This window comes from Phaethon aethereus (assembly GCF_964289735.1).
Source record: "Phaethon aethereus genome assembly, chromosome: 1".
Taxonomy (NCBI): domain Eukaryota; kingdom Metazoa; phylum Chordata; class Aves; order Phaethontiformes; family Phaethontidae; genus Phaethon; species Phaethon aethereus.
In genome coordinates, this window is record NC_138575.1 from 16167051 (window position 1) to 16191385 (window position 24335).

The 24335-nt window shown below is 36.8% G+C and overlaps 1 protein-coding gene across 1 annotated transcript in view; it reads right to left on the reverse strand.

The window, feature by feature from the left end:
- Nucleotides 1-24335, reverse strand: part of COG5 (component of oligomeric golgi complex 5) — a gene marked incomplete at its 5' end in the record, with an annotated part of 202901 nt that overhangs the window by 47021 nt on the left and 131545 nt on the right. The window contains 7 exons of the mRNA XM_082015559.1: nucleotides 760-859; nucleotides 2945-3106; nucleotides 4236-4440; nucleotides 6741-6822; nucleotides 20886-20963; nucleotides 21058-21170; nucleotides 22261-22426. Coding sequence (XP_081871685.1) covers nucleotides 760-859; nucleotides 2945-3106; nucleotides 4236-4440; nucleotides 6741-6822; nucleotides 20886-20963; nucleotides 21058-21170; nucleotides 22261-22426 — 906 coding nt within the window. The remainder of the gene's footprint in view (nucleotides 1-759; nucleotides 860-2944; nucleotides 3107-4235; nucleotides 4441-6740; nucleotides 6823-20885; nucleotides 20964-21057; nucleotides 21171-22260; nucleotides 22427-24335) is intronic.

Below are 24335 nucleotides of genomic sequence, written 5' to 3' on the forward strand. Positions count from 1 at the left end.
TTGTTTAAGTGAAAATCTTGTTTACAAATACAAGCAGTTAGTCATTTCCTGAGGGTCTGCATATTGCAAAAATTGATTTTCATCTCTTCGTAAGAAAAGCATTAAGATTTCAGGAACAGACTTCACAAGAAAATTGTGGATCTTAAAAATTATTTTTTCATATGATGACAATGACATTCACAGTACTATCCATTGGCTTTTTGGGGATCCCTAACCAAAGGATAAGGCTCTGGGGATCATTCCTCTATTCACTTTAACACTAGATAACAGCGTGTGGCAAATGACTGGATGCATTTGATGAACGCAAACAAATCAAGGGTCAGTTAAATATATGACAAATAATAAATAAATAGAAAAAATGCCCACATTTTCTTGCAAATAGTGAAAAATTATATTTGAATTGTCCAGACTTTACTACCATAAAGACAACGTAACATGTTAACTGATGGAATATCAAATGTTGGCAAATATTAAACTGAGTTGAATTGTCTTAATTTTACTTAAAAGCAACTACAATTTTGATTTTTTAAAATTAATATGGCAAATTCAATTTTGAGTTATACAGACACATTTTACAGCTATCAATAGACTGTGTTTATCTGAAGGCAGAATTTAACTGAAAATGTTTCAAAATACAATGGAAAACCAATTCGAAGGTTTTGTCTATCTAGATTGCTTTACCATTAAGTTTTAAATCAACAGAAACCAGAACATTATAAATAGAAAAACATAAGGGTTTAGAAATTTAAAATTACTTACAAGCTGCTCAGACTTGACACCGTAGAGCTGAACGGTCTTTGCCACGTTTTTTGCCACAGCTAAACTCAGGTCTGGATCAACAGCAGCCACATTTAGCTCACTGGAAGCAAAGGTTACAAATCTTAATGAACAACTAAACAGTACTGTATGTATATAGACTACTGGACTAGACAACCTTTAAAGGTCCCTTCCAGCTCAAACTATTCTATGATTCTAATTGATAAAGAATTAACTATAAATATGTAGTAACATGGCACGTCAATTTTGAGAGTCACACATACAACCAAGCCTTTCTAAGCACTGTAATTCAGTTTACAATTTAACAAGTCATTTGGGAATTTTACGTGCAGTGCTCCTAGTCTAGTAAAAATGAGCAAAGTTTAGGAATGACACTTCAGTATGAGATCACTATTAGTAAGCCATTCAAAAATATTGACTGCAATTAACTACATTCAAGCTTTGGCAGCAGCCTTCAAACATTACAGGTGAATACACAGTCATTCAACTCTGGAATTACATGAGCTGTGCAGAAATACCCAGGGGACGCCTTAGCTTGACACAACTAATAAGCTGTGTTTCAGGCAATCCTTTATTGTAATAGAGGCCCTAAAGGAATGACAGGGAACAAAGAGAAGAAGGGAAAGACTTCTAAATCACTTCCAGTATTTCTTGTTCATGGAACCCACCAAGATCTCCATCAGCTGGGGCTGCATTCATAAATGCTCTACTGAAAACAGACAAGCAAAGGACCATCATGCTGCTAATGATGACATTAACCTCTCCCAAGAACTGGAGAGACACTAGGCACCCTGACAGAGGAATAACCTTCTCTGAGAACTCTGCAGGGCCCCAAACATCATTAGCTAAAAGTCACTCTGGAAAAATCAGCTGAAATTTCATAATTTTCATCTTGTTTTCCCTTCTCCTCTGCAAGCAAAATAACATTAACAACGACACCAACAGGCATGTTCTGAGCATCTGTAACTCTCAGTCACAAGTACAGTGTCAGTATTTAACATTATACACACACACTCACATACACATACTATAAATACTGCCCATCATTTTCAGACTGTATTAAACAGAGTAGTCCTTACCAAAAACCCTACAAGGGAAAATACACCACTGGTAATTTCAGCAACTCATTTTACAAATTCTAGCTGGAATAATTGTCTTTATCCATTATCTTGCTGTTTCACTCTAACAGTATATTTACATCAGGTATTATCACTTGCAGCCAAGCAACTATCATCTTCTCTTTGACACAGTCAGAATAATGAAGATATCAGACATTTACAACATGTGTAAGTTTTTCTTCCTGATGATTTACAAGCTTAAAAAGTAAAACTTAAATTAAAATTTCAGTTATTCAAAAAAAAAGAAAATACAGAAAATAAATAATAAATAATAAATAATATTTATAATAAATTATAAATAAAGACGTGATTATCCCACTGTATTCAGCATTGGTGTGGCCTCACCTTGAACACTGTGTGCAGTTCTGGGCCCCACTATTTAAGGATGATGTGAAGGTCCTTGGATGCATCCAGAGTAGGGCAACAAAGCTGGTGACAGGGCTGGAAGGAGTGTCCTATGAGGAACAGCTAAGGGCTTTGGGCTTGTCTAGTTTGGAGAAAAGGAGGCTGAAGGGCAACTTCATTGCTCTCTACAGCTGCCTGAGGAGGGGAAGCAGGGAGGGAGGTGTTGATCTCTTCTCCCTGGTATCCAGTGATAGTATGTATGGGAATGGTTCAAAGCTGCATCAGGGGAGGTTTAGACTGGACATTAAGAAGCATTTCTTTACTGAGAGGGTGGTCAAAAACTGGAACATGTTTCCTAGAGAGGTGGTCGATGTCCCAAGCCCATCAGTGTTTAAGAGGCATTTGGACAATGCCCTTAATAACATGCTTAAAGTTTTGATCAGTCCTGCAGTGGTCAGGCAGTTGGACTACATGATGTTGTAGGTCCCTTCCAACTGAAATATTTTATTCTGTTCTGTTCTGTTTTGTTCTGTTCCATACCATTCCATTCCATTCCAAATCCTGACCTAATTTTTACACTAAACAGTTTTACAACTAAAGAGTAATCAACCTTTTACTGCTAAGGAAGTCTCATTTCTAAAATTATAACTTATGAGAAAAAACATGGTGAAGATTACATTTTGCAATGTATTATAGGTGCATACCTGGCTATAGTTTTAATGATGCTGTCAAGTTCGTCAGAAGAAGGAGGATTCCGACCTCCAGGAGGGAAGACAAGATTGATGGGGTCAAAGAGTCGAGATAAGGATTTTGACAAATAAGCTGCTTCATATTGTTGCAGTGAATCTTTCAAGGCCTTTTCTGGACTGTGAGTATAAGACAAAATTACTACGTTTTAAATCAAAATACACAATTGAACCTTCCCAGACCATACAAACTTCACGGTATTGAACCTGTTTTTCCTTTCTGCTCTTTAGACATATGCACTTGGAAAGATTTTAATAGTGTATAACACCTTGCTTTTCACTTGAACCATGTAACTAGTCAGTGAGCCATTCTCTGTAGTTCAATGCAGCTGTTAGCACTTTCTGAAGACCTATGTGGAATCCCTAATTCAAGATGTTCTTGACACAAACGGTGCTAAAAACATCTGCAAAATATTGGCAAGATATCCAGAACTACAATGAAAGACCTTTATTTCATTAGCAGATAGCTTGTACTCAATGATACATTTTAAAAAAAAAGTATCTCCTGATATATGTATGCATATAAAAAGCTCCAAATAGAAAGACTCTTCTTAAATTTACCTTTAATAAGCGTCAGTCCTCAGTATTTGTGAAAATGAGTAAGCAGTAGCTCTCTCAAACATTTTACATCATTGTTAGGAGTTTGGTGAACTTTTTACTTTGCTTCCATTGAAGTCAATTATAAGTCTTCTACTGACTGCTCCAGAACATATTTAAGCCAATACAAATCTCTACATAAACTATTCATTTTATCTTACATAAGTCTAGAAATCCTCACAGACTTAATGAGCCTGTTTCAGTTTGATCTTTCTGATATCTACCACCCAGATCATGTTTATTCTACGATGTATAAACATAAAAACTGTGAATCATAACAAACTGAGCATTTGTCACACTCCAATGACTGCAGTATCATTAAGAGAAAGCTACTGCTGTAATCGCAACACACATAAAACTGAATTTTCATCAATCTGCTTTTTTGTCACCTAAAGAGAGAAAAAAATAAAACTAGTTCCAACGTCAGGGAGTTTGTGAAAGACAAGACAATCCAATACTGTTAATTATATAACCTAATGAAAATCCTACAGCTCTGAAATAGTATTAAAGCAATAACCACAAGAGGAAAAAAAAAGTCTTTAAAATTTTCCCACTCTGACAATCTGAATAACTTTAAGTTCTTAACAGTATTCTGTTTTCTTGCAGGTTGCAAAGCTTTACATTTTATTGCCTTAGAGTTCACAATACATACTCATAATCTTGGTTTTTTTGCATGAATATGTCCTGTGTATCTTCTTCCATTTGTTGTAGTTCAGCGAAGAGATCCGTAGCTCCACTTGTGTTAAAATTCCTCTGAATATTTTGACTGTATTGTTGCAGGCGCTTCCACAAGTCATTATAAAGCCTCAGTAGTTTAGGGTATTCTCCTTCAAAAGCTTGTTTCAGAAACATAGAGGCTGCAAAATAAAGCAGTAAGCAACATGCATTGCTAAGTTCAAACTGATTTTTTGATTCATATAAACAACCTGTATCCGTGCATTTATATCAATGAATGATATACAATGTTATCGTATCTTTAATTAATTTCAAAGTGCCATGAGCTATCACATTAAATGCAGTTGACAAAGGTACGTATCTAAAGCACCAGCATAAAATCCAGATTTGGAAGACTGGACATGGAAAACTTATTTTGTACAATAAAGGTACTAATCATGGTCATTAAACATTTGGTATCAAACTTAGTTATTAGTATTATCATTCATTCAAAGTGTGATTAGAACTCTCTAAATCTAGCAATTTTCTAACAATAGCTTGATGAGAGAAATGCGTGGGGATGTGCAACTTTGAAGATACCCACTTGAAACAAAGGTAGCTTCTATGAGCCAAACTCTTAAGAAATCAGATGAGGGAAGTATGTGCTTTTACACACACTTCTTAAAACAAGGCACCTAAAATGCAATCCCTAACCTTGTCAAATAAAGAATGACAAAGCCAGCAGAAAAATCAGCATTGTTTTCAGCCTTTAAAAGCTTGCCACAAGTAACAGGAAATGAAACAAAGGTACAACTGTTTTAGCAACTGATGTTTATCTTGATCTAACATCACTAATACTTTATGGATTTCCCATTACATTAGGAGATTAACACCGCTCCATTCATTCATAGGTTTTTCAGGTTCCAGACATCTGCCCCATTTCACCCAGCCTATCCTTTCAACTCAAATATATTCTAATTTCAAATACTGGAGGATTCACATTATCAAACACAGTTATTTTAGGTCACAAAGCTAAGTTTATAAAGATTGTCCCAACCTCACAAAAGCAGATCATTATCTATTACCAAACTCTGTAAACTGCCATGAATTTCTATTTTTACACTATTTGTCTGATATTGTCTAGTTTTCTTCTGATCTATATGATCCAGAGGTCTGTGACTGATGTCAGTGGATTCAATGACTTAGAATTTATGTTAAAAAATGAACACTCATACAGATACGTCACTTAAAAAATTAAAAAGTCTACTCGCTGTAAGCATTGTTTTCGCAAAACTCAGCTGTAGCAAAGCAAAAACATCATTCACAGTTCAAAAATCCAACTGTTCCCTCTAAACATTTACATACAAAACATGATTAAAAATCATAAGTAGTAAGATATTTTTAATAGCTGTCAGATAAAGTACTGCTAATGAAATCTAAGAGTTCCCTTACTTCTGAAATGTTGATTGATCCCATTAACTGATGTCACAATTTTACAATTTTAAAACTGAGTGATGAAAACAGGTAGCACACGTTCAGTTTTAAGATACGAGATCCCAAGTATGTCCATACTGCTGTTAACGTAATGCGTAAGGCAAACAGTAAAATTAATATGTTTTAACGCAAGATTAATACGTTTTCTTTTGGGATCATCTAGTTACTTAGCAACTGCTGAACATGAATCAACCAGCTAGTTCATCATAATTGTACTGCTGCTATAAAGCCTGGAAGGATCAAATTTTGAAGGGCCAATGCAATAGCTGAGATCACAAAGATAAATGCAAATCTTATGCACTTTATCAGTATGTGCAAAAGATTAACTTTATACACCGTACACAAACATGAAAGATGTATTTATGAAAGCATCAAATTCATCTGGGTTTATGATCCAATTCCATGCTGCATTAACATGTACCAGTAATAGTAATGTCTTATGTTTATACATTATTTTTATTTAATATTCCTTGATTGTATCTGCTATTTACTTATATGTACAGAATATTGTGTATAGTCAGAACACCAGCCTTTTATCTATATATAGACAACAATAATTTTGAAGTAACTCAACGTCTATTTATAAAGGTATCCAAAAACAACTAAAATTGGATTTTTACAACTGATCAGCGCTTAACAAGAAAAGACTGTTAAGAACTGCTCTTTAAAATCAAATTACTATTTTTGAATTTGGCAAACCCATTCACTTTCAAAAGCATAACATATCATTCCAAACATTTTTACCTCCACATACATTGCAAAAATACATTTTTGTTATTAGATAATGATGACTTAAGCAGAAAATATTTCTTTTTGAAAATTCAACCACAGTTTAGGAGGATCACCCTGTTTGGTTACAAACCTAAGAAGTTTTAAATTCACAAACCCCGCACTTGGTGAACAACTGCTATAGTTCTAGTAGAGGAGATAATGAGCAAAGGGCTTATTGAAATGAGAGAATCAAAATAGCTATAGAACACATTACAAATCATTTATACTGAATACTTACAGTCTGTTGCCGACTGAAACTGAGAGGAAAGTGTCTGAGTTACTGCAGTCCAAAATTTGTACAAAATATCAGACTGGCCATCCTGATAGCAAGGGACAAAAGAAATACAAGTTTCAAAACGTACTCTTTTCAAAGAATCTTAAACAATGCAAAAGCTCCCAGTCAAAGCTGTTCTACTGAGCATCACTGAGAATAAAAAACTAAGTAAATGAAGTCTGAGAAGTTTTCCTGAAGTTTAAAGCTAGAAAAAGTACTGAAGAAAACAAAAATAAAACCTTTGGTCTTCTCTCAAATGGCATGTTTTCCTTCAAGTCAGAGAGAAATGCCCCCAGCTCTCTAGGGGCATGAGTGTAGACCAAAGCAGTACACCTCAGGCTGTGTTAGAAAATCTCTTGCGTTGCAGCGACCTTCTCACTCCGCGGGGGTTCTCATGCTGGCTACATCACAGCAATTACTGTTACTGCCATTGCGCCACGCTTGCCCACACCCACCAGGGACCAAAACCAGCGCATGCTGCCCCGCTTCACACAGAACAGTTTCCTGTTTCTAAAAACATAAAACACATGAAAATACAGTGAACCTCACAGTTGACTCTTCACCACCGTGGGTCAGCAGGGCTTGCTGTCAGCAGTGGACACAAGGTAGCATATTCTTGCCAAACCCGCATACAGGAAATAGCAGGCTGTTTCCTTACTCCCCCCAACATCTTGCACTTAGGGTCAAGTGTTAAAAGCATGATTTTGTTTTCTCTCTTTTGCTTTCTTCCTGTCTGTGTGTTTGAGGTAGAAAAAATTACGAGATGATGATGGGTATCCTGTCCCGCCCGCTAGTTAGACACTTGGAAGGCTGTCAGCGTTTTCATGGGAAGGGGAAGCTCGCTCTGGACAGAATGGTTTTCTTCATCGCATGGTATACATGTCACGTACTGACCCTACTGTATGAATTAACCAGTTTGATCAAATCACTATATTAAGGATAATCAGGAAAAAGTGCTCAGAATGAAAAAACTGAAAGAGCCAGCAGTGGTGACAAATGCTAGAAATTCTAAGGATCTTATGCTGGCACCTGGCTGTTTCTGTCTTGACTCACTCTGAAACATCCAAGGGTTTAAATCAAAGCACAACGTTCACAGCTAAAGATGGGTTTAAGCAAAGGGCGCAACACTGAAATAGCTGTCAGAGGGATGCATTTTCTCAGCTTTCCTTTCTGCACTGCCAGTGACTTGACTATGAGAAAAATGAAAAAAAGAAACAAAACCCAACCCAAACAACCCCAGTTCTTGTTAGTAACAGAAGCCCTTTTAAAGCATCGATAAAGTATCAATTTAGTAAAGTAACTTCTGCACTACCCCCCCGCGCCACAAAAAGAGCAGCTATCAAATATAAAAGTCCAGCTACTTCAAATTGAATTATTTAAGATGACAAAGGAAGAAGGAATGCACTCTGTTCACTTGCATTTGCAATAACATGCAAAGCAATGAAGGTGTTTAGAACGTTATCCATTAACAGGGTATCGTTGCATCCCACTTGAAGATCTGGTCATTGAAAGACTGCAAGTTCAAGCTCCAGTTTCAGTTCCAAAACTTTCATCTTAAAGAATTTATATCAAACCTGAAAAGCAATCAAAGGTATACTGAGACATCTAAAAATTAAAAAAAAAAAAAAAAAAAAAAGTTTCTTGGATAGAATGTTATGCTAAATTCTGAGATCAGACGAGGAATTCATCCAACCCTACCCCCTATCTCTAAAGATATTCAAAGAAAGATAAAATTTATGGGTCATGTGTTAAGAATTGAGAGAGAACATCTTTTATGCTGTTGGATTCAGACTTGTAAAATGTATGAGAATTAACACAGAAAACTAAAATGAACTGGGTTTATGGAATCTCATTTTTGACTGCTTGAGGACGCTGATGGATTTAGAAACTGAAGCAACTTATTTTATAGCTATGACTGTATTTCCTGTAAAATTGTACATGATTTTCATAAATGGGCAAAGTAAAATTATAATATTAGACAATGATTCAGAAGGTGCACTGCATAAAATATCTTTGGATTTTTTTATAAATTTATTACTATACCATAAATATGAAATAACCCAGTTCTTCATCTCACAGTTTCACATGGAAAACATGAAAATTACTACAAAACAAATGGCCTTTCACATCAACTATAGAGTACATTAATTAGTTTTTATATTCTCTATCCCAATCTGGAACAATGTTTGCCTATTCAGCATGGTAACTCAATTCAATTTCTAAATAATCTAATGGAGGTGGAAAAATACTTACAGAGCACATTCAAACAACTTTTTTTTCATTACTGTAATCACCATCTACACCTCTGTTACAGTCTCAGCAGAAAATGCAATGATTAAAGTCTTGAAAACAAACTTGGATGTAGTCCCTCCACATCCACATTTCTATCTTAATTGTCAGACGCAACATGGTGACAACAGTAACATACATGTGATGACATTTAATGTTTTTGTGAAAACATGTAACTTTTCTAGGTACCTATATATACATATATAATATAAAGTCAGACGTATATACATACGTACTCATGTAAACGTTTGCATAATAGCCACAGCTGTAACAGTTAAGCCTCTGCCCGTTAGCTTGTGTCTTCTGACCTGGGCAAATGGTGTTCATTAACTGTATCAGAATGTTGTAGTGAAGGAGGCCCTCACGTCTCAGCTAACCAACTGTATTATGTTCGAGGAGAAACAGAGAGGAAAAGCTATGTGGAAAATTCAAACAACATTTCATACTGATTGACTAATCAGTCAAAAATGTTTAGGGGAAAAAATGATTAATGCCCCAGTTTTGGACCAACTGAAAACACTGTCTACAGGGTCATTACTGGTTGCTTCTATAATATAAGATATGATATTTCACTTTGTCCAGTGTTGAGATGCAGTCACTCTAGAGGTGAAATACAGTTGCTGATTAATAGCACACAAAACACCATGTAAGAGTTTGTGGCAGGAACTAGAGAATACTGTTGCCTACGCGTACACCAGGGGGTATTTAAGTGGGTGGACTGTAGCTACCGAAATTGGAATATAGCAAGGCATTAGCATTAGATACTCCTGCTGGAGTAAAAAGTGCCATATGCAACCATGAGCATCCAGAACTGATTTATTTATTTTGTTTAAACCTGTAATTTCTTTTGCTTACCCATTAACTCAATATATTATTTTCTTAAGTACTTTTAGGTATATCACTGCTTTTTTTTTTAAATAATGTATTCTAATAGAAATTACATCTGTGCCTGTAGATCACAATGGAAATTATAATTTAACTATTTAAAATATAATGTGCAATTCCATTTGACAATACTCAATACTAGAAAACAACATAAAAGAGGGTAGCAAAAGGAGTGTTTTTCTCCAGCTTCACAGGAAATTAAAGGATTTTCCCTCTCCTTGTACTGGGCAACTTCTTCAAGGACTTAAGATAGGCAGGTGGAAGAGGAAAGGGCAGTACTGCTTGCTTAGAATGTACACAGCAAATCTACTGGCTCATCTTATTGTAATGGAAATTTCATAAGCCTTCCCCTATGCTTCACATAGCACCGTGAGCAACATCCCACAGTATCAGAAAGTAACTGCTCTTTTGGGCCTTTCACTTTCAGAAAATGTCATCTAGCTAAAATTGCATTCTTGTCATTTTCCCGTCTGTAGAATGTAAGTAATGAATTTGGTCCTCCTCTATACTTCCACCAAATATCCTCACTGGTAGACAACATCCACATTAGTGATTCAATGTGTAGAAAGGACTCTTTTTGGTGCAAATCTGTCTTGTGCCTATACTTGTTGTCTTGCATTACACACTGAAGTGTCCTAGCAGACTAACTTCCACTATTTAAGGAATACACAACCTCATGATTAGCTTAAAAAGAACAACTTCTGCAATTAAGTAGCTTTTTACAGCTTTACCATCATATTTTTGTAACAGAACCCACAAGGATGTACTAATATTTTTATCAATTAATATTCAGAGACTTTAAATTGGGAATTTTCCATTTCTCTTGCTTTTGAAAACGAAACAAAATTGAAAGATGTTAAATTACTTACACCCCCTCCAAAATAAAAATGCTTGCTTTGAAATCTAGTCACAAGCAGATTAACATCTTGTGATACAATCCCTTGTAGCAGGAGCAGCTGACAAGATGAGTAATGAACTGCATCCGATTATCTTTTCAGCTCTGTGGCAATCATTTTCCAACAGCTTCCTATTCCATAACCAACAACACCGGAAAAAGGTCACCAATCTGTCATATTTCCTCCCATCAGTGTACGTGTTTAATAACGCAGAGAACACATAAACCTTTGGAAGTTAAGAGGTCTGGCTGCATTACTGTTATCTGGAGCAAAACTGTTTCAGGTGCATATTGCGTACACAGAAATCCTACATAAAACATCCATATATCATTTAAAGTCTCTCAGAAGGAAATTATTATGCTTTAGCATGTAACAGAATGCTATTTCCTCTTTTCATGCAATATGTTCTTTCTTCAACAAAAATAATCTTAACTGTAATTGGTGGTATCTAAAACTCAGGGCAGGCAAGATTCTGGTTGACATATACGTATTTTTCCCATTATAAAATACAACTGAAATAAATCTACGAATGTTAATTGCAAGCAACTGTAGGACTATAATGGCCAAACAGGAATTTCCCCAAAAAGTGGATGCATTTAACTCAGCATTTTTGAAGTGATGGTACTATCTGTTCGCAGCTTTATTTTGACCTCACAGCAGAGAAAATTTGCATGTAAATCATACTTTGTACCAATACAAAATGGTTGGGAGGTTAAGATCAGACAGAGAACTGGCTATTTCTTCATAAAAATCTGCTGTGAAAATGCTCCTAGACCTAAACTACACTTACATAAACTAATAATCTACCAAGCCAAACTGGGAATTAAAAATATTGTCGCTGCTGTTCCTGCACCCAGTGACCACTTTATTCCCCAGAACTGATAGAGCTGAGCAGGCATTCAGAGGATTTAGTAGCCCCTGTGCAACTCCTTGGGCAGTGCAAGACAGGTCTGACTTCCTCTTGTCCATTCTTTGCTGTCAGAAACGAACTGAACATCTTCCCAGTAAAATAAACTAGGGCAACCCTCTGCCGTTCTGACCTGCTGGACTGTACACAGCCGGCCAGAACCAGGGGAAGAGAAAGATGTTTTTGAAACACATATGGACTATAAGCACTTAGCTACTTTCGAAAATGTTATTCCTAGGGAATCCACTTGCATCTGTGTACAGTAAAATAGAAAAACACAACAATCAGATTCCAGTCTGGCCCATCCATTATAATTTTACCCTTTTTCATACTGTTTAAAAATTCGGTACTCAGTCACACATACTATTCACATAGGAATTACTTGCTCATGGAAATTATACACATAAATCAGTCAAAATATGTCCAGCAGGCTAGATCACAAATGGAAATTAATTTTCTCAATAGTAGGGCTCACTTTATTGTGTACATGAACTGAAGAAAGAGCACTAGTGTAAGTCATAATTCAACAAAGTTTACCCGTATTAGAATAATAGATGCAGGCAGTCTGTTTGACTTCCATGGTATACCTTTATTTATGTGAAATTAAGAATGTGCTTAAGTGCTCTGCTGAATCAGGGCCATAATCAACAACTAGCAAAAAATGTGTTCATCTCGTACAACTATTTAGTTTCAGCTATTACTATAAAGTTACTATTGTCAATACTCTGTACAGACAGTAATATTGTGCAACTTCCCCACAATAGAGGAGGTTTTAGATAAACCAATCAAGAATGCATGATAATACTGCATAATGACAGTGCCAGGAGACATTTGGACAGTGCTACTTCATCCAGATCTCTGACCCAGCTGAAGAAAGCAAAGTCAAACATAGGCTTGTGCATTCTAGGTGAACATAGACTAGCAAACTGTATTTTAAGATACGGGTCTCTTAAGTAAATCTTTCTGTTGTGAACTAAGAAAATTGAGTCTTTCCCCAATAATACAAGCATAGTAAGTGTGAAAACTCAATATTCTAATGGAAAAAGTTTAACACTAGGACAGAAAAGTCTGCCTTTTAGCAGATGCCAAATTCAAAGCAGCTGACCGGCCTTTTAGGCAGAGATTATAAACTGCAAGTCAACAGAATCATGAACAGTTGAGGTTGGAAAAGACCTCTGGAGGTCATCTGGTCCATGCCCCCTGCCTAAGCAAGGCTACCTAGAACAGGTTGCCCAGGACTGTGTCCAGGTGGCTTCTGCATACCTCCAAGTACAGAGACTCCACAACCTCCCTGAGCAACCAGTGCCAGTGCTCGGTCACCCTCACAATGAAAAAGTGTTTCCCAATGTTCAGAGGGAACCTCCTGTGTTTCAGCTTGTGCCCGTTGCCTCTGCTCCTGTCACTGGGGACTACTGGAGCAAGCCTGGCTCCAGCTTCTTTGCACCCTCCCTTCAGGTATTTATACACATTGACGAGCCCCCCTGAGCCTTCTCTTCTCCAGGCTGAACTGCCCCAGCTCTCTCAGCCTTTCCTCGGTGGAAAGATGCTCCAGTCCATTCATCTTTGTAGCCCTTTGTTGAACTCTCTCCAGTGTGCCCACATCTTTCTTGTACTGGGGAGCCCAGAACCCAGCACAGTACTCGGTATTCACAGTACTGGCCTCACTAGTGGTGAATAAAGGGAAGGATCACCTCCTCAATCTGCTGGCAATACTCTGCCTAATGCAGCCCAGGACCTCCTCTAGCTTATGTTCAACTTGGTGGCCACCAGGATCCCCAGGTCCTTTTCTGCCAAGCTGCTTTCCAGCTGGGTGGCCCCCAGCATCTACTGGTGCCTGGCGTTGCTCCTCCCCAGGTGCAGGTCTTTGCACTTCTCCTTTTTGAACTTCATTAGGTTCCTATCAGCCCATTTCTCCAGCCTGTTGAGGTCCCTCTGGATGGCAGCACAACCCTCTGGGGCATCAGGCATTCCTCCCAGTTTTGTGTCATCAGCAAACTTGCTGAAGGTACACTCTGCCCCACCATCCAGATCATTAATGAAGGTGTTACACAGGACTGGACCCCATATTGTCCCCTGGGGGTACACGACTAGTTACTGGCCCTCAGCTAGACTTTGTGCCACTGATCATCACCCCCTCTGGGCCTGGCCATTCAGCTGGGCCATTCATGAGCAACCCTATGTTCATAAAAAGCTGAGTTGCAGAACTTCAGAAAAAGGGCTGTTACATCAGAGTGCAACTGAGAGAGACTCCAGATTCAACTATCTATGCAATGACTGGTGGTAAGGAAAGGATTCAGATCAGTATTATTTTATTTATGGAATGAAAAGGCAGAAAAAAAACATTTATACTTGCATATTAAAAATTATTTTTTCAGTAGTCTTTATATCTTTAGTGCATTTTATTACAGCATGTATGAAGACTTGTTAATAGTGTGAAGTGACATTATTACTCAGCTGTATAGATTGGAAATTTAGATTCACGTTGCCTATTTACAAGACTACAAGATTATCTTTGATGGAGAAAACTACAGACTGACAGAATCCATGTGCTAAAACCCTTCCCATTTACTCACATGAAAGTGACTTGATTTCACAGTTCAAAAAGTATAACCCATTTTCACTAACAGCTACTAGTAAGTTAATAAACCACTGAACAATAGTGGGCTGAGTACCAGTACCATAAAAGCAAACACATTTGAAGATTTGTATTCACTGTTACTCTACAATAATATTAATGCTTCATCCTGAGAAACTGATTTAAAGTCTCCTTTAAACATAAAAAACAGAACAGCTTACCTCATTTTAAAAAACATACCAAACTACTAATTAACTTTGCTATTACTGAAATGAAATCTCTTGAGCTCTGTTCTTAATATAACTATTTAGTATCTGACATTACATCTAAATTCAAGGAATGAGAATGAAAGTACCCCCCTTATTCAGTACTAGACAAGAATGCAAGAAGATGCTGAAAAGACATATATTTATTTTTACAAATATCTCTATTTCCCCTACACTGTAAATTTAGAACTTAAGTATAATTTCCCATCTGTGAATTATCATATTTGTGTGTGTCTAAAATAGCTATTCTAACATTCAAATAATAAATCTGACCCACTGATTCTAAACTGGCTCCCATTTCATGACAATCACTTCCAACTTATTTTTCCTGTAGAAATTTTGATACTTTGAGTAGAATGTGAAAAACATCTTTATTGTGAAGCCTCTTTGAAATGTAAAACAATATAGTGAATATTACCATGCAGCTAGTTGCTGTGGGCTCCTGAAATCAGGCTTTGCATACTAATACATACAGTGTTTTCCATCTGTAATCAAAGGCTCCACCATAAAGAAATACAGGACTTGAGAATATTGGTCTAAAAACAGAAGACATTTAAAGGACAGCCTATATATTTTTTCCACCAGTAAAGCAACAATGCAAATGATTTAACAATTTTGTATGGCAAGATCTATTGGGACAGAAATAAGGAAATCTATTTGTACTATTTCTATAGCAACATAATTGCCAAATGTTAGACTGTGAACAAAAAGTCATCATCCTCTGTAGTGCAATTAATCAGTAACGAAACAGACAAATTCTGATTTTTCAATAAACCTTTTCTATCTTCTCAAAGTAGTTGAGATTAAATTTTTTAAAAGAACAGTGCATTTAAATTTCTAATGTTGTCTACATTACACACTGCAGGTGAACAGATGTCAATAAGTGACACCATGATTTTAAAAATGACCTTGATTTTTTTGTTTTACTGCAGGGCACAGAATTTCATTACACTGGATGATCAGTTTATACCCAAGGTGTAATAGTTTCTAGACTTCCAGCAGTGGTGCAACATTTTAAAAAGGTCTCTTTATGCAGCTGACAAAAGAATCAAAACTTGTTGGTTTTTTTTTAACTACAACCTTCTTAACTAGAAAAAAAAGTTAAGATTGTGCATTTTCCCTATTAGAATATTAGAATTCTTAAGCGATTCCTCAGAAAAACTGATTTGTAAGGAACAAAAATACTTAGGTCTTAAACAGCATCCTATATCTTCAAAACTACTTAAACCATTAATTAATACTCCCATATTCCTGCAAGATATGCATCAACTGCAAGTAAATAAACGTGTTTCCAAAAGCCAGTAGCTACCTAAGGGACCTGAAAGTTTTCTTCTATCCAGAGAACTGATTTAGTATGTCCAGCAGCAATTCCAATTACACTTTCACCTTGGCTACTACATCCCCCACCCAAGGATGAAAGGGTGGTTCGTTACCACGTCCGCTCAGCCCGTAGTTGTTCAGCCAAGACTGACAAGAACAATGATAGAAGGCGGCACTTCTGGTAAACGCATTTCTTTTCGAATAGCAAGCGGAATGAAAACCAACTGACTCAATAATTTTCCATCATCACCAAACTGCAATTTGCACAAACCCCACCAAACCAGAAGTGAAAAAGAACAAAGGTCATTATAACCTACTAATCCATGCAACCTCCACACCATCCCCTTTATTTAGAGCGGCACATTTCGGTCAGAGAACAGAATTAAAGTTCTAGAGAAAACGCAGTGTCATTAGAAAGCCATTGCACAGGGTCTGACCCTCCAATTTGAATTAGAACCAAATTACTTTTAGCATTGCTGTCTGGACACACTGATCCATCCAAAACAAGAATTAGGAACTTTAGCTGGTAAGACAGTTTTGCTTTTTTAAGAGAGGCCTGAAAAATCTTGCAACTGAATTCAGCGGGACAACTTGTAGGTTTGAAATAAAGAGCATCTTCAGTATTTTGGGGATCAAAAACCTGCTCATTCACCTGTGTTTAGATCTCCACAAAGTACCTTGTTATTGCTTAAATAATAAACAGAAACCACAGTAGAAATTATGTTCAAGTAATCCAATTCTGCTTCTACAAAAAAAATACTGGAAAATAAATCACATACTTGTAATAATAGGTGAAAACCAGATTATTTTCTGAACTCACATATGGCAGTAATTAGATTATTTTTCAATTTTTTCCACTTGAGATTATTTTTTAATTGGGTCAACTGAATGCGAATATGTGATGTTAGATGTGAATAATTTCAAAGCAGCATCATTTTTTAACAAGTTTGGACAGGAAGGAGAAATAAGAAGGTGAAATGTAAGTACACTTCAGGCAATAAACATTTATATTTTCCATTTATTTTCTTTATCTTATGTAATGATGATGACATTTCCTTCTGCGTCGTTAACACCTCATATTGCCAGTGTTGACAACTCAGGAAAATAGCCTGCTTACTCACCAAACGTTCATCAGGAGACACAAGGATAAGAGCCCTCCACGAAGTACATAATATCACTCCCTACAACTCTCAGCTCACTTTTTTACCCGGAGACTTACGTAAATGACAGGGTTTGCAGCGTGCCTCAGCTGCTAACAAGCGGGACACCAGCAGATCAGAGGCAACCAAGGGCAGATCTGCCCTCTCACAGGGAGTACCCTTCTGCACAGCTGAGAGACCCCAGCTCACCCCTTTTACTGACCACCCCAAACCTCCCCTACAAAATGATTTGCTGCTTTTAAAGCTGCTTCTCACTTTGCAGAACTGTTGTCTGGTGCCTATGTAGGAGTGAAGGACCCAAAATAGATGAGGATCAGAGATCATTTTCAACTCTTTTACAAGGGGCTTAGAGGGACTCTTATCTCTAATTAGGAAGCTGGCTGTCACAGAAAGATATATTCTGCTGCGACTTACACTGAAGTCAATTGTGCTTTAGGTAGTACAACAGCTGAGGCAGGATTAGTCACTACACATTGAAAGAGAGAAGCAATAAAGCAGAATAAATGGGAGTAACCTATTAGCTCTCTGAAGGTGATTTAAGCAATTGAAAGAAGTGATATAAATAACCAGTCATTAGGTGAACAAAAATAAAATTTTACATTATTTAAAACTTATTTGTAATTTTAATTTTTACCCTCAACATTATGAAAACAATAACCCTACCTTTTAAAAAGTGTACAAAATTAAATTTCTATTCATTTTCCCCAAAACTAGAAATCAGAATGTAATGAATTCTGAATTCTTTTAGCCTTGCTCCTCAACTAAAATCTAGTCAATAAAGGTCTTTTTTCTTAGATAAAACCACAAAAATGTCCAGTCTTAAAAGAAATATATTTCTCCTTTAAATATTTTGTAGATCTTTTTTGGAAATTAAAGCTGTAATTTTAAGACTTACAGTTTAATAATGAATCTACAGTTCAGCCAGTATGAAACGTAACAGTTTTTACAATGTACGATGAGTGCATGACTTCTTTTCAAAATTGCATTCATTTCATATTGTGGCAAAGGAAAAATACCAAAATCTAGATCAGCAAAGGGAAGGAGTGGAAAAAAGTGGAGTGTAAATTTAATCTCCAGATTCTTCCATGATACTCATGTAAGCCTGGTTATGTCACTTAACTCTTGGCCGCATCTAATGGTGGAAAAATTTGGAAGTCAATTTTGTAAGAGGAAACTGTAGTGTAAGAAAGATGCGGGTGTTGTCACTGTCTTGCTGCTGAACTCCAGTATTTATAAATTTTACAAGTTCTGCACCTCAGTTTCTCCATCTGTCAGATTTTTGTTTTGTTTCCTTTTTTCTTTAACAGAGTTTTTGCGAATCCTTTAATGAATTAGTTACTGATTTTAAAGCTACATTTTTGGATACAACATGATACAACACTACTAAATATTATTATGTTAACAGGTAATTAGAAGGCCAGAAAGCACAGGTTTGAGATCATAATACAAAATCAGAAAAAATGCAGGCTGTGCTATCTGTGAAGAGAAAGACACAAAAAATCCCCAAGAGAAAAAAAAAGAGAATGATTAAAAAAAAAAAAAGGTAAGTAGCTTCCTTGCTATTAAAGGACTTGTGCTTTAAAAAAGCTGGGTCCCCTCCTCTCTTATGCTTCCTAGGATGATACTTGCACTGCAGTAATCAAAACAAGGAAGCAGATGGACAGGCAAAGTGGTACTGCAGCTGCTGCAGAAGATGACTATAATAATAATGTTGACATCAGTAACAGTAATTAGTGCACAGACTGTAGAGTGGATGATTCGTTTTTCTATCTTCTGGTGTGGGCATGCTGCCCTAGTGAATGGGTATGTTAGTACCTTTAGTTTGTTTTGTTAATTTGCTCAGTTTATTAATGAAATTGAATACAATAAGGAAAATGCAACTTTTCTCCCTCTCCAGAACACTTGCTGAGGAAAGCATGTTGTCTCAGTTTGGATTAATACAAGATGGAATCTTCATTAGTAAATGGCAAAATACCAATTTCTTTCTTATATCTATTTTGAATGTACAAAACAATTCATACTCTCCCATACAGCCATCTGTACATACACTCTTGAATTTCAACAGCATCTAGTACTTGTGTGGTTTTGTCTAAACAACAGCTTTACTGTTCAGTATGACTTCATCTATTTGCACGCCGGTGCCATACCTTTTTCAAGGCACACTAGAACAAACAGTGTAACTGTGAGAAGGGCCAAGAAGAACACTGTGCTACACTGAACCATCTCATCTAAGAAGAAAGTAAAGCATCAGTGCTATCCGCAGTACCGTGTCGTCCTGAAAGAGTTCTGGTAGCATCAGACAAAGATGTACCACTACTCCTTAGCTGCCTCACTGAGACTGACAACTCTCCAGCTTGGTGTTTACACTATGCCAAAAGACCTGCTGAAAAGCAAAATAATTGGAAGAATAGTAACTATGGAGAAACAAATAGGTGAATTTTATTTGGGAAATACAATTTGTCACTGAAGATGCAATCCTGCAGTATGAAGTCAGGTAATCAGAGATATCATGGAACATGCTTAGCATCTGACAACCCAAAAGACTTTTATTTTATTTTCTAATGAGTTTTTCCTTACTCTGCATCTAGTGTCTACTGAGATTTATTTTTCCCTGTTCATTTATTCTCCAGGATAATAAAAGATATCCTTTGGCTTCCTTCTATTATCATCCTTGTCAACTGGAAAAACTATCCCCTTTCAAGTGCTGTTCTACAAAAGGGAAGAGTGAAAGTGAGAAGCACAGACTCAGGGTGGGAGCCACTCATGAATACTGAAAGCTCATTTACTTAAGCTCCCTTTCCATCCAAACTCTTCCTGAGCCTTCCAGACTTCCTCCTCCTGCCTCTAGGTTTCTGTGTTTCTCCCTAAACATGCTGATCTACTGAAGGGCTCCACCCAGGAGATATTTTTTGCCAGATCAAACTTTTTAATGAAGAAAGTATGCTAAAAGTTTATAAAATTTTTGGGGTGTTTTGTGTTTGGTTTTTTGTTGTTTGTTTTTTTTTTTCAACACAGGAAGAGAAGCTTCAAGTGCCTCATAGAAAAGTGATGTTCTGTGCAACATCTTTTGGACATGGGCTTAACAGACAAACTTAAACACTGTATTTAACTTTCATTATTTGCTTTCACTGTTGAGAAGACCACATTTGCATATGAAGAGTTTTCCCAACATATTTCAAAGATTAAATTAATGTAAATTAAAAATCCAGCCACATTCTTAAAAAGGTGATGTCTGCATAAACACATCTTTTGTTTTTGTTTCTCATCTACTAAGGTAGATGAGATAGCTTCAGTAATTCTGTTCCTAACACTGAAGGAGACCATTAATCAAATTATTCCAAATATGAATAGAAAACAATGCAATTGAATGGAAAAGAATAGGTATTCAAAAGAACAGCCATGATTTTTTTTCAAGGAAGAAATTGCCAAGAAGTAGAGAAACAGATGGCTGAAAGTGTTAGATGAAGCCACATTTTCCTATGCAAACTAACAGACTTAATTAATTACACAAATCACATGTTATTTTATGGAATGACATTAATGATCAGTAATAAAAACTGACAGTAGTGCCTTATCAGCTCCCATTAAAGAAAACAAAATAAATTATTATAAAAAGAACATGTTTATACCCTACAGATGTAACCCACAGACCATGAATATAGCTTTCAATGTTAGTTTGACTTTCAACATTTCCCCATTAATTTAATTACAAAATTTTTATGGAACTGTACAATTGCAAACAAAAGCATTCCCTCTTCATATTTTCCTTAACAGAATTACTAAAACACATTCAGCTAAATTAAAACTTTACCTTAACTATTTCCTCTATGAAGCAGACATGTGACACAGGATCTCTTTTCTTTGTCAATACTTTCTGCAAATGCTGCACCTGTAAGAAAGAATTTATTGAGAGGAAAAGTGACATCTAGTATCTTATACGCAAAACTGCATGACTAGACAAACAGGAATTAGCTGCTGAGTACCTGTCCGCAAGCAGCACAGATCTGATCCATGAGTTTCTCCATGTTTGTCCAGAGGGCTGCTCGAAAAGCTGCTGTGTTCCCAGGTGTTGGCATAGCAGCTCTACCAGGGCCACCTAAATGGTTTTTAAAAACACACAGCAGCACATTTCAGCTTTCACATGTGAAAATTAAAATATTAGAAATATAGACCTCTATACACTCTGACATAAGAATTCTTTTTTTTTTTAAATCAAAGCAGCCTAAAATAGCTTCAGAACAGAACTTTGTGAACAGCCTCAGTTATCTCAACTGAGAAGTCAACTGAGACCCTGAAGTTCAGTGGGGACTTCAATGTTCATCACTCTTACCTGCTTTACAAATTCAGACATCCACAGAAACACCAAGGTAATGCAAACAAGCACCGTTGTAAATACAACGTGTATTTACACGTATGTATGTAATTTTACCTGTATGTAAAAATACAGGTACTACCAGCTCAGGAATTGTGCATAGGCAAACTGCTAAAAAAAGTGATATTCCAGCTGAAGGGCATACAGCTTCTCAACTACTACTTTTCTTGAGAGGGGCTGTATTTCTTTGTTATGCTAGTGATTATGGTCTTGGACCTCCAACTTGTTGCAAAAGTGGGTTTTTTAAGTTTTAAATGTTCATATTGCCAAAGTTCAAATTTGCCTGCTAGCCCAATTCCTCAGTATTCTTTAGTATCTAAGCTAACATGTGGGAACTACAGTTTAATAGAGCAACACTCTTTCACATTGAATATACTGCTTTGAAAAGATTTCCATCTGACAAAAGCATCACAATGTAGTTTCAGGCTTGTTCCATTGCTTGTAAATAATTTCTACCTATGATCCTCCCATCAACACAAAGAAAGCAGAATTTGGATTTATCTTTCCATGACAAACTGCTAAGAAAATGCTGCAAAGTTGTCAACTAATGAGGACATTCTTCTGGGCAAGTCAGGAAAAGAGGAAGGGTGGGGAATAAAGGAAAACTTCTGAGCCCAATAACAACAGACAGACACAATTTTGGCTTTGTATAAGACGATTTCTGAAACATGCCGGCTCCCATCCTCTACTGGTTAAAGCAAGCAGGGTAACGTCCCTGTAACAGGCTTGAATGTGAGAGTTTCTTCCATTTGACAACATATTGTACTTCTGTCAAAAAAGTCAGTTATCATTCTCTGTAAATCAAGTATCATACCTCTTGTAACGGCTTGAGATGGTTGGGTCAATACTTTGATATCCAAAGCATTTTTTATGTTCTCCTCCAGGACTGTGCAGTATCCATCGACCACATTAGCAATGGTATCCTTCAAAGTCCCAAGGTTATGGAAAACCTGAAGAGCTGTTCCCACTTGTGTAGGATTCTAGAGAAGGAAGATTTTAAAAAAGAATTTTTATCTTTAACTGTACTGTAGGGGTTTTTTTACCCATGATGAGGCATCATTTTACTGGGCAAGTTAATCTGTAAATTCAGTCTGCTAATTCATTTCATGTAACATTAAATAACTGGCATCCTTACTGTATAACAGAGAACAGAGGATAAAGGAGAGGATTGATTTCCTTTGATTGCTTAGCAATGCTTTGCTTAGCTTCCTTTGGCACTATCCTCTCAAGAACGGGAAAAAGGAAGTGGAAGCACTGCTGGCAGTATCTAACCTGGGGTGGGTTACCAGTGATTGATCTGGTAATTCCAAGGTTAGTTAGAGTACAGCTATATTCAGCTATGGTGTAGCTAGTAATACTGTTTTAACATGCGGTATCTGTTACAGTGCTGTCATTTAAGTGCTAAACAGTTAATTAAATGTGATACAGGCTTAAAAAAAACCAAAAACTAACCAAGGACAAGCAAAGGCAAGCAGGTCAAGCCCCTACTACTGACTAGTGTAGAATTTAAGCTTGTATTTCTACATTTCTATTTCTAATGCTGACAATAATTTCATTTTCCTCAGAACAGAATTGAGTGCAACACAGTGATCATTTCCAAAGGTTTTAAAAAAAAAAAAAAAAAAGAAAGCTTAAGTGTCTCTATAAAAGAAAGCTTAAGTGTCTCTATATTGTTCAGAGCTTTTCCAAAACACAGGAGAGTGAAAACTATCCAAAAACTGTTCAGGTCTGTTGTTTAAGAGACCTTTGATTAAGATTAAATCTGATGATAATTCCACTGACCAACACTAAACACTGGCATGGGTGCTATTTAGGAAGAGAAAAGCCTTAAATTATTGCCTTTGGAAACTAGGCACTGTCATCCATACACTGAATACTGCTTTTTTATTTAGCATTCACAGGCAATTAGTGGAGGGGGCGATCAGTTGATCATACACACATTAGAGATGCAGTCTTTTGTAATTTTTCTTAGTGACTTCTGCCAGCAGTAAAGAACATGGTCTGGCAGAAATCCTGGCACCCAGGCTGGACAGAAGCATCTGAGACCACAGGCATGTCCACTAGAAACCCCCTATGTCCTCTCCTCCAGCAGTAAGACCTTATACCATTGCACTCCTCCTGCTGGTGGCTGCAGCAGTAGTAGCCACTAACATTAAAAGGGTCTACTGCAAGACCAATGTGAGTCTGCTTCATCTTCCCTAAGGTCACAGTTTTCTTAGCCAGACATTCCTGAGTTGAAGAAAGAAGGTGTGCTCCTCTGCCTCTCAGGTGTGCGGAACTTGCATGGATACCACAGCAGTAAAGCGACGATGCGGCTGCTGTGCTGCAGGTTCACCTGCCGGTACATCCACCTACTGCAACGGGTTTTCTGATCCATTGATGAATGGTGCATTCTCCTCAAATCTAGTGTTTCAGAGGTCACAGCACTATAAATACACGTTCATGTCACTCTTGCTAGGGTTTCTGCAAAGATCAGAACCATAGCTGAAGCAAAAAAGCCAGATCCCATCTCCTTCTCCAACTCGTGAGGAGTTTCCAGGTTTAATGGAAAGCGAAGGAATATTAGGCATATTCTAATATCTGCAATATGGTTTGCAGACTTCATACTAACTGTTCCAGTTTCTTTTTCCAAACAGTGTGGGAGTTAATGTGCATCCCCAGTATAGTATTATGGGTCTGGGATTTGTAGGTTTAGTTTTTTGACAACTGGGTATGCTGTAAAATTTCTAAGCATCCTGTGGGTGTGCTTGTGGAGGTGGGAAAGTAAGCCATAAAAACTGGAAGATTAATGGGATGTCAGAAAATGAAGAGTAGTATAATGCAAGGAGAGAATTTGGGATAGAGTGAACAAGAGAAAGAAAATATAAATGGGAAGAGGACAGGGAATAG